At 39.2% G+C, this 11795-nt stretch overlaps 1 protein-coding gene across 21 annotated transcripts in view; it reads left to right on the forward strand.

The window, feature by feature from the left end:
* ELF2 (E74 like ETS transcription factor 2) overlaps window positions 1-6807 on the forward strand; it is a 98821-nt gene extending 92014 nt beyond the window's left edge. For all 21 annotated transcript variants that reach the window (XM_077860991.1, XM_077860996.1, XM_077860997.1 and 18 more), the window contains 3 exons: window positions 2631-2823; window positions 3852-4196; window positions 4591-6807. In XM_077860991.1, the coding sequence (XP_077717117.1) occupies window positions 2631-2823; window positions 3852-4196; window positions 4591-5218 (1166 nt within the window). In that variant the 3' untranslated portion in view covers window positions 5219-6807. The remainder of the gene's footprint in view (window positions 1-2630; window positions 2824-3851; window positions 4197-4590) is intronic.
* The last annotated feature ends 4988 nt before the right edge of the window (window positions 6808-11795 follow it).

Below are 11795 nucleotides of genomic sequence, written 5' to 3' on the forward strand. Positions count from 1 at the left end.
CTAATTTTTTCACTGATAGAAGTAATGCAAGAATTCTCAAGGCAAGTTGAATTCAATCTCCTAGTCAACCAATTTCAGTCATACTAGGAATCAGAAAAAAAAAAAACCTTACCATATTTTGGCTTTAGAATTTATTTTATTTTCATTAAAACCAAATTAATGACAAACCTCCCACATTCTGCACTCTTAGTTTGTTAGATGATTTAAGGTAGTGTTTTAATCGTGGTTTTAGGTATGTTCTGATAATCAGAATTTATCATTTCTGTGAATGTTTTTAGACTAATATTTAATAGATAGATTTTGGATTAATATATTCAGGTTTATTCTATCCTCAACAGATGGTCTTATATCTACTCTTAAATAATTAAATCAAAAATTAAATCTCTAGGGGAGAAAAAAAAAGTTCTATTAAGTCTATCGAGAAATTTAGAACAAAAAAAATACAGTTACATTTAACTGTTACTTATTCAGGAACTAATAAAATTCAACATAGGATAAATTTAGGATATTTTTCTGTCCTTGGTCATTTTACATTTCTAACATCTTAGGTTTTGTCTTTTATGTTGAAAACTTTAAAACTTACATAATAGTATTAAACATTAGATAAACTGTAAGTCTGTAGTTATTTTACTGTGTTTTAAATAATTCCCATCATCATTGGTCTCTTGTACCCAAAGACCTTATGCTTAACACTGGAGAAACACATTGTGATGACCTGTTTTTGCCAAAGTTTCAGTCTTGTATCATCAAACTTGAGGCAACATGTTGAATGCAAAGATTAAAAATTAAAAATCTAATACAGGGCATCTGGCTGGTTCAGTCAGTAGAACATGCGACTCTTGATCATGAGGGTTGTAAGTTCAAGCCCCATGTTGAGTATAGGAGCACTTAAAAATCTTAAGGAAAAAAGATCCAGTGTTTCTTCTGTAAAATATCAATCTAAATGCTGATAATGTCTGTCATAGGCTTAATGAGCTACCTTATCTGATAAATGTGGCTTCCCTTTCTGAATTGTTCTCCTTAAAATGAGATAGAGAACTTTGAGTTTTAACTTGAGGGTGGGAACTGGGGTGGAGTGAGTATCCAAAGAGAACCTGAGGAGTGTTGTTGAGGGTTTTTTTTTTGTCTGTTTTTTTAAGATTTCATTTATTTGAGAGAGTGCAAGAGAGCACAAGCAGGACGGGGGGGGGGTGGGGGGGTGGGCAGGGGGTGTTGGGAGAGGGAGAAGCAGGCTCCCTGCTGATGTGAAGCTCCATCCCAGGACTCTGGGATCACCACCTGAACGTAAAGGCAGATGCTTAACCGACTGAGCCACCACCCAGGCACCCCGGGGCCAAGTTTTAAATGCTTTTCTGTATCCTCTACTACACTTAAGCATATAGTGTATGATGAATAAGTATGTTATTCTGCAGAAATACCTCATTTTCAGATTTGGATAGTCATGTGATCAAATGTTATAGTTAGCATTTGATGAATGCTCGACTAGTTAAAGGAGTTGCTTGTTACTTTAATGCTGAAGCACAAATGTATTTACTCAACTGTTCATATATAGATGATGAAATCCTAATATATATTGCTGGTCTGCATCGTGACCAGTAGAAAGAGATTAGCAATAAAAAAAAGAACCTGCCAGTTTTTAGAGGTGGGAGGTCTCCTTGATGATCAAATCCAAATTAACTAGTAGTCCAGAGGGTAATGGAAAGCTGTTTAAAGAGTCATGGGTAATTTGTACTAATTTATACGCTTCAGAGTTCCTGCATAATGGTGAATCAAAGAAAAATATATGTTTTGGGGTACCTGGTTATCTCATTTGGTGGGACATGTGACTCTTGATCTTGGGGTTCCAGCCCCATGTTGGGTGTGGAGATTACTTAAAACCTGAAAGAAAATTAAAATAGGTTTCTTTTAAAGACACTAGGACTGATGTCTACAAGTTTTGCAGATTTCACTGTGTATTGCTTGCCTTTTCAGCAAATAAAGTGCTTTTTGATGAATTTTGATCATGGAATTGGGGCTTATATAACAAACATACTGGTGCAAATTTTATTCATGGTTTATATCTGTGTAAATTAATAAATTAGAAAATTGTGTTTAATTCAGGTTCACTTTGTGTCACGCATTATGCCTTTGCCTTGCCTTTACTGAACTCAATTTAGGATAAGATGATGCATAATAGTACAAAATCCAGGACCTCTATTATATTAGTATCATAACTATTAGTGACTAACAAATATATTTAGGATTATGTTACAGTGTATATGAAACTTACTAGGCAACACACTTTGATACTGTATAAATGATTGCTCATATAATCAAATACTTAATGACAGACTGCTAGAATAGTTGTTCTACCATTAGGTAGTGAATTTTTGTCCAGTGTAGTTAAATACTTGTTTTTTGTTGTTGTTGTTGTTGAGCGAGAGGACAAGTGGAGGTGGGGTGGGGGAGAATCTTAAGCAGGCTGCACACCCAGTGCAGAGCCTGACATGGGGCTCAATCTCAGAACTCTGAGATCATGATCTGCAGAAAATAAGAGTTGGATGCTTAACTGAGCTACCCAAGTGTCCCTGAATATTTGCTTTTAATTATATTAATGAATTTTTAACCAATGTCTTTTCATTTCTTCAAAGGAAACACAACCTATCTGTGGGAGTTTCTTTTAGATCTACTCCAGGATAAAAATACTTGTCCGCGGTATATTAAGTGGACCCAGAGAGAAAAAGGCATATTCAAGCTTGTGGATTCAAAGGCCGTCTCTAAACTTTGGGGAAAGCATAAGAACAAGCCAGATATGAACTATGAAACTATGGGACGAGCTCTGAGGTAGGAATACAAGGAAATGAATTTTTAAACAAAACCTACTTGCCTCTGTATTATCTATTAATTGTTTAATAGAAAAGCTCTAAAAACCTAACCTTTTTCTAACTTTGAATTTTGGGGGATATTCTAGAGGAGTTCTTGGACTTGGAGGCAGATGGAGATAAAGATTTTGGTCTAGATGTCTGAAATCTCAGCCATCATTGGAAAAATGTGTCTTAACACTTAGGACTGACTGTTCCTTAATCAAGAAGTTGGAAGGCCTTTAAGAAAATTAAACCCAGATGAAATAATAGTTTCCAATACAGCTTTCCAGTTCTTGTGGATTTATCTTAATAGGAATATTTCTCTGAACAAAAGTTTTGTCAGTTTTTGAGAAACCCACAAAACTGCAGTGTAGATGGCTTCTAATTAGGGATGTTTGTAAATGGACACATAGTTTATATATAGGACAGTATTCACATGTCCCACAGATTTACCTGTTTTTTTTTTTTTTTTTTTAAATCACACACAGAGAGAGAGAGGCAGAGACACAGGCAGAGGGAGAAGCAGGCTCCATGCACCAGGAGCCCGATGTGGGATTCGATCCCGGGTCTCCAGGATCGCGCCCTGGGCCAAAGGCAGGCGCCAAACCGCTGCGCCACCCAGGGATCCCCAGATTTACCTGTTTAAGCACAGCTTAATTTTTCTATATAATGCCAGATTATTCTTATAACCTGTGTAAATCAGAGTTGAATTTTTGCTGATGCTGTAAGATACAATAAAATATTCAGTATTTAGTTTGAATTATTTCCTTTAAGAAAGAGAACTTTTAGCTACTTTATAGACCTAAAGTTTTAAAGGACCTTTGGTACTAGGTTCCACCTGCATTCCTAGCCAGATTCTTAGCCTTTTAAACAACCCAGCCAATAAGAGCTCCTTCTCATCTCTAACAGGAATAAGCGAATGTTTCTACATGGTGGGTTTTTTTTTTGGGCGGTGTGTGTGTGTAAAATACAATACACTTGACTCATTTAGTACTGTCTCCGTTACAGGTATTATTACCAAAGGGGTATTCTTGCAAAGGTCGAAGGACAGAGGCTTGTCTATCAGTTCAAGGATATGCCCAAAAACATAGTGGTCATAGATGATGACAAAAGTGAAACTTGTAATGAAGATTTAGCAGCAGCTACTGATGAAAAGTCATTAGAACGAGTATCACTGTCTGCAGAGAGTCTCCTGAAAGCAGCTTCTGTTCGTGGTGGCAAAAACTCATCTCTAAACTGCTCCAGAGCAGAGAAAGGTGTAGCTAGAGTTGTGAATATCACTTCCCCTGGTCATGATACTCCATCCAGGTGTCCTACTACCACCGCATCTGTGTCAGCAACAACAGCTCCAAGGTCAGTGAAGGAAAACTACTTGTGTTTATTTCTCAGCAAGTTCTTTAGCAAAAAACGATTATGTTCCTTTTTTACCGTTAGCAGCTTAAGAATCTACTGTCAAGACTTTGAAAAGTGCTTGATGTTTAAAAAAAAAAAAAGTGCTTCATCTTTTAAATGTATTTTATTTTGTTAAAGTAGAGGTCTCAACTAACTTGAATTGGTTTTTTATGGTTTTACAGATGGAACTTAATGTGGGCAGCATTTTAAAAATATATTTCATGATGTTTCATATTCTAAATGGTCATATACCTGTAAAATTTGGGAACATTCCTTCTGTACATTAGATTTGCATCATCTTTTTGCTCAAAAAACCTATTGTTTAACATTAAATCAACTTTTTTGAATCTACCAGGACAGTTCGTGTGGCAATGCAAGTACCTGTTGTAATGACATCGTTGGGTCAGAAAATCTCGACTGTGGCAGTTCAGTCCGTTAATGCAGGTGCACCATTGATAACCAGCACTAGTCCCACAACAGCAACCTCTCCAAAGGTAGTTATTCAGACAATCCCTACTGTGATGCCAGCCTCTTCTGAAAATGGAGACAAAATCACCATGCAGCCTGCCAAAATTATCACCATCCCAGCTACACAACTTGCACAGTGTCAACTGCAGACAAAGTCAAATCTGACTGGGTCAGGAAGCATTAACATTGTCGGAACCCCGCTGGCTGTGAGAGCACTTACCCCTGTTTCAATAGCCCACGGTACACCTGTAATGAGACTATCAGTGCCTACCCAACAGGCATCTGGCCAGACTCCCCCGCGAGTTATCAGTGCGGTCATAAAAGGGCCAGAGGTAAAATCAGAAGCGGTGGCAAAAAAGCAAGAACATGACGTGAAAACTTTGCAGCTGGTACAAGAAGAAAAACCGGCAGATGGAAATAAGACAGTGACCCACGTAGTGGTTGTCAGTGCGCCTTCAGCTATTGCCCTTCCTGTAACTATGAAAACGGAAGGACTGGTGACATGTGAGAAATGAAAGAGCAGCTCTGCCGTGGGCTTTAGACTGTTAGTGGGAGTACTAACATAAATGTTCCCAAGGGAGGTCATCAAGAAAAGTCAAAAGACTTTAAAACATTTTTAATGCATATAAGAAAACAATCAGACTTACTGGAAATAAATTACCTATCCCATGTTTCAGTGGGAAATGAACGTACATACGGAGATGCTGACAGAAAACTGCCTCTTACAGTAGGAAACAACTGAATCCTGTCGACGAGGAGGAGGAGGATTGAAAGGGACCAAGCAACTCACTACAATAGCAAGTTACACTAAGACTTGGAACACTAACATTCTGTAAGAGGTTCTATAGTTTTCAGTGGGGAGGGGTTGGGATGGGTGATCTCGTTGTTACATATAGCAATTTTTGATGCATTTTATATGCATACCAGCAATTATTACTGTGTTCACACAGAACTCACTTAACTGGTGCTATGTGAAGACTGCTAATATAGGTATTTTAGAATGTGAATTGAAAATGGATCCAAAAGCTTTTCAGAAAGAGGATAGCAAAAAAGATCTAGTGCGATTTTTTTTTATATCATATAGCTTAAGCTGATTTAAAACAAAGGCCTTAGACTAATTTTCAGTTTTCTTTATTGAAATAAGCTAATGGCTTGTTTGTGTAAAGCTTTTTTATTAAAAGAAAAAATTTAAAAATCTTGTACCTAGCACAGTATTGTTATAGAATTTACATGTAACATTTTATATGGTAGTTTTAAGTCTGTCAGTTTCTTAATTGTGGACAAATTAACAGTTGGCTCTGGCCTTTTGCTGTAACCTGCCTGTGTCACTCACTTAGCCCTGGCATCTGTGCAGACATATCAGTTTCAGTTCTTCTGTCACTTGGACGTTCAGGCTCAGCATGAATTTTTGTCAGGTAGCTCTAATACCTGGTGTTTTCGTTTGTTTTTGTTTTCCTTCCTTTTTTTTTTTTTTTTAGTTGAAGTTTAAGAGGGAAAGTACCAGTGTTCAGATTTGAACTATAATAGTTTGTATATTCAACATTTGAAGTATATTCTATTTTGTTGTACTCTTGTTTCAAAGTGTATTCAAGTAGGTTTTCTGAAATATAGAAACGAAATTTATGTTGTGTTTTGGTCTCTGGTATTTATAACAATACTCAAAAGTAGTATAGAGACACCGTTTTAGTTAAGAAGTCTTATTTCTCCTTCCCTACTGTGTGAAGAGATTTTCCTTCTGTTTTGTTCCATTACATCAATATCTGGCAAATATCTGCATGTTGCCACTTATTTTCTATCATGAACTATAATGTTCTATTTACCATAATGAGTTTATTATTTTAATGTTGGCCACACTTAAAGAATTTGTATTTCAAATCAGACCAGTTACTTCTCAACCAGATCTTTGGAGGGTTAAGAAGATCAAGTAATACCCTAGCCCTTTTACAAATTTAGCAAATGGAGGTACCGGAGGGATTACATGAACTTCCTAATTTCACACCAAATTAGGGCCTGTGACTCTACATCTTAATGCTCTTTCTACTACAAAGAAAAGTTGTCTATTTTTACATCTTTTAGAAATTAAATAAACTGATACTTAATGTTTTGTGGCCTTCAGTTGTGCATTTGATCAGATACTAATACTTAGGTCGACAAAAATTTTTTTTATGACAGCACCCTCTGTACTTGTCTTTTCCATAAACATACCTGATGGTACTTTTCAATAAAAGCTCAAAGAAAAACTCCATTCTTATCCCATTTGGGAATTAAGTTCAAATTCTACCTACTTTTAAAACATTTCCTAAATATTTATTTCAGTTTTCTCTGGCGCTTAATTGTATCGTCTCCTCTAGTCCTCCTGTCTCCCATATTTTTAGAGGGCAAAGAGTAAATAGCTTACACCATACCTACACCTCTCCCCAAATGCTGAGCATACTGAATGCTCAGACGTGTCCTGGTTTTGGTAACACATCTGCTAAGAATCTAAGTCCGTTGCCGTGGAGGACAGCTAACGGGACTCAATACTGTGTGAATAATGCCCACCCGCAATGTATTTCTAGTCGGTTCTAACTGGGGTAGGTCAGAACTACCTAGGTTATCTCCACCTCTCTTCCTAGACATTTTTCTGTCTCTTTAAGTACACCTGAGATCTTATTTGGAAACAGATGTAAACAGTATGTACTGATCAGAGTGTTTCTGCGGATTAAGAGTGGCAAGGCTTTTTGTCTTAACCCGTCCAAACTATAAACCACTGTAGCTTACATTTACTTTTTGTCCAGTATCTTAGAGAACTAAAAACAATAGCTTGATGCCACTATGTATTCCAGCCTCACTTAGGGCCTTTGAACCATCACCAGCAGTCTGTTCATTTATTCCCTAAGTCTTCTTCCAGCAACAGCTCCGGCCTTACCGCCGGCCTTACCCAAATGACCAGTATACCTTTTAAAGAGAAGGTGGAGGTCACGAGCTGTGAACTCCCTCCACTTCTGGACCCTTTGCCCTAAGAGCATCTACTCACTCTGGCATCCATCCTTACCCACCTGTTTCAGGAAGGAGGCAGGCGTGTCTTCCTCCTGTACTCAGCCTTTCCTCTCCTTTCACACCTTCTTGGTCTCCTTGTTCCAACAAGTTTTATAGCTATTACTCTCTCTTCAGGTAGCTGAATCCTGGCTCAGAGAAACAGTTCTCATTAAAGCCCAACAATCCAGTAGTAAAATCAAACAGACACTTCATTTTTTTTTTATGTGATCTTGTGTGTCAGCCTACTTCTTAAAAATCCTTTGGTTTTCCACAACATCCTCCTCCTGGTTTACTTCAGTCGTCTGAGTCTGCTTTGCTCTCCTTCAGTTTCCCATTTAGCGTTAATGCTTTGCAAGATTCTGTGGGTCTCTTCAGAGAGTACTTGCAAGAATTAAATGGATATGTTAAGGACTTAGAGTCAGTGCCTGGCATATAGCAAGCACTCAGAGTGTTTACTATCATGATTTCACTTCAACTTAATGGTTAGATAATTTCATCCATGCCTGTGGTTTCCACTCCCAAAAGTGTTCTAGCCTAGGGTTTTAAGGCTCAGATGGGTTTATCTAATTGCCTAGGATTTTGTTTCCTCCTGAATGACCTTTGTTCTAAAATCTGTTCTTGGGATCCCTGGGTGGCGCAGCGGTTTGGCGCCTGCCTTTGGCCCAGGGCGCGATCCTGGAGACCCGGGATCGAATCCCACGTCGGGCTCCCAGTGCATGGAGCCTGCTTCTCCTTCTGCCTATGTCTCTGCCTCTCTCTCTCTCTGTGTGTGACTATCATAAATAAAAAAAAAAATTAAAAAAAAAAATAAATAGCTGCACAGAATTATAAAAAAAAATAAAAAATAAAATCTGTTCTTATTACCTCAGTAAATGACAATTTTACATGCAGCCCATTACTCACGCCACACACAAAAACCCATACCACTCTAGACAACTTACTTCCTACCTCCAGTCATTCATCAAATCCTGCTGATGGTATGTTTACATAGCTTCCTTCCCCAATCCCCCCTACCTTCGCTGTTTTTCCTCTTATGAAGCCTCCCTCTAATCCGTTTCTCAAGCTACAAGTTGAGCCATTCTAAAATGCAGATTTTGTCACTCCCCTGCAATTGCTTTACATTCTTCAATGGCGGGACAGCCTGGGTGGCTCAACCGTTTTGAGTGCCTTGGGCTCAGGGCGTGACTCCAGAGTCCTGGGATGAGTCCCGCATCGGGGTCCCCACAGGGAGCCTGCTTCTCCCTTTGCGTGTGTCTCTGCTTGTGTGTGTGTCTCATGAATAAATAAATCTTTAAAAAAAAAAAAAAAACTCTTCAATGGCATCTCTTCCTAAAAAAGTCTAAGTCCTTTGATCCAGCCTCTGGCCACCTTCCCAAGCCTTATTCTATTTAAAAAAAAAAAAAAAAAAAAGGCCTTATTTATTTGAGAATGAGCGAGCAAGGGCATACAAGCAGGGGCCAGAGAAGCAGGGAGCCCAGTGCAGGACTCGATCGCAGGATCTCAGAATCATGATCTGAGCCGTTTGAGTCACCCAGGTGCCCCTCTTGCTGCTCTTTTAGTCGTCTCTGGCCTACAGACATTCCAGGCACCTGTACCTCACTGGGCCCTACCATGGATAGCTACTCTCTAGACCATTCTGCTTTCACTGAGATAGGAGTTCACTTTATTTACGGAGTTAGAAGTGACAGACCTCAAAATAAAAATTTCTGAAATAGGCTTGAAAACACCCAGGTTGCAGAGTGGTCCACTTTGCATTCTGAGTCTAGTGACTAAGAGGTATAAAGTATGTGAAGATGAAGGTTAGGGGGAGGAACAGGAACCTGCAGGGAAATGAAGGGCTGTTGGCAGAGAAAGCACAGAGGGAACATTTCCAGATGGGGTGGGTGGCGCTATCAAGGATAGCAGGAAGGGCTACGCAAGTAAGAGTTAAAAAAAAAAAAAAAAAAAAAAGCCAGAGGTTGATATGAAAATAAAAGGGCAGTCCCAGCAGGGAGATGGCCTTGGCAGCAGATAGGGGAGGGGCACCCGGTATATCCCCATTTGCTAGCCTCACACCTTGCAGTACTTCACCACGGAGAAGGCAGCTCTGATCACTGTATATATAAAAAGTCGTGTGTAAGCAACGACCAGCTAAACTTCTACACAAAGACCACCTTTGGGCTTTGGGGTTATTTACGAAGTATCCTAAGCTCCTCTTATTTGAAGTCACCTGGCCTGCTTCAAGCAGGAGTAACAACCCTACCCTAGTTCCACAAGTGTCACTGCACCTTCTCCCCGTTACTACAGGTTTGACCCATTCCTAACACAACCCCTCTGTAGTTGTGATTTATCTGGACTTTAGCGCTCTGTTGTACGATCACGTCCCCCATAATTAAGACCAACCGTATTCTGCAGGAGGGCGGCACACAGTGATGCCTGTCCAAAGGAGAACGAGGTTACTATTCACCCTTTCAAGTGTGCTGATTGGCCTTTCTGCACCACCCTTCCGAGGCTTTGAAACCTCAATGGCAGCAGGGAAATGGACTGGATTCTCATCTATTTTACTTTTTAAGCAACCATAACTGTTTTTTGAACACTGTGACTCAGCAGTAATGTGGAGTTCAGGACTTAAGCACAATATATCACAACTTCTAAAGTGCGAACTTCTAAGACAGGACACGACTGCTTAATGCAGAATACTGCAGGGGCGCCTGGGTGGCTCAGCCAGTTAAGTGTCCAACTCTTGGCTTCAGCTCCATTCGTGATCTTGGGGCTGTGGTACTGAGCCTGGCATCCAGCTCCCGGCTCGGTGGGGTCTACTTGAGATCCTCTCCTCCTCCTGCCCCTTCTGCTCGTGCCCTCTTTGTCTCTCAAATAAATACATCTCAAAAAAACAAAACAAAAACAAAAAACCATATCAAAAACAAAACAACTATAAATAGGCTGTAAACCAACAGTTGTCTTCTCCCAAGATGTTTCTCCCTATCCCGTTGTTGTAATGTTTAACTTTGAGAAAATGTCTATTTTAGAAGACTTTCCTTAATGAAGTGATACCATCACTGTCATAACAGGTGAAATACTGCTTATATGCAAATTATTTCTGAGTTACTGTAGCACATTAATTAGTTCACTGTAACACAATGGTAATGTTGCTGCCCATTAGAACCACCCGGAAAGAATTACCAATCCTGTTGCCCAGGTCACACTCCATACTAATTAAATTACAGTGTGTGGGAGTGGGAGCCAGGCAGCAGGATTTTAAAAATATCTCTAGGAAACTTCATTGTTGCCCTCAAGTTTGGGAACCACATTGCCATCCAGATACAATCAAGGGAAGCTTTATGTTCAAGGATCTGTGTCCTAACCTAAGCTTTTCTAAAATGTTCAGTGGAAAAAGGTAGTTTGAGATACATCTATTAAGTATTACAAGGAGTTTTTGAAAAGCCTATGAACTGTAGATTTCATCAATTCTTAGGCCTTTATCTCCTATTTAACATCTCTGTAATTACAATGAAAGAGTCTTACACAACAGTACACCGTGCTAAGGTGCCTCGCCCCTTTAACAAATTATTTTGGGAAGCTATACTAATGCCGACAACGTTACCATTGTTCAGAAATACTTTTGAATTGCTTCCTGGAGCAGTGCCTAAAACTTAAAACATAAATAATACAGGCAAGTTCTCTGCTGAGGAAGATTTTAGTTTTAGAAATAGATCACTTGAGGTTAAGAAACTGATGTGAATCAAGCTAGGTGATGCCCTATGTGGCTATTAAATTCACACTGGTTTTGAGACCTTCATCAAACTGGATACGGAAGCAGTTCCACAAAATTGCAAAGATATTTTTGAGCAGTGGCAAATCTTGTTGAAGTGCCTCAGTTTAATGTTTTAAAAACCCTTAGAGATTTTCTTACCTATTGCCTGTATTTACAAATAAACTAAAGTTCAGGAAAAAATGGACTCCTCGGTCTCAGTTCAGCTAGTCAGTGGCAGACCTAAAAACAGAACTCCCCTGCCTCCCAATTTAGTTTAGGTTTAACCTCAACCTACATTCCCTCCCATTAAAAAAAAAGGGGGTGGGGTGGGGGCAGAGGTT

Source organism: Canis aureus, chromosome 20, assembly GCF_053574225.1.
Source record: "Canis aureus isolate CA01 chromosome 20, VMU_Caureus_v.1.0, whole genome shotgun sequence".
In the NCBI taxonomy this organism is placed as follows: domain Eukaryota; kingdom Metazoa; phylum Chordata; class Mammalia; order Carnivora; family Canidae; genus Canis; species Canis aureus.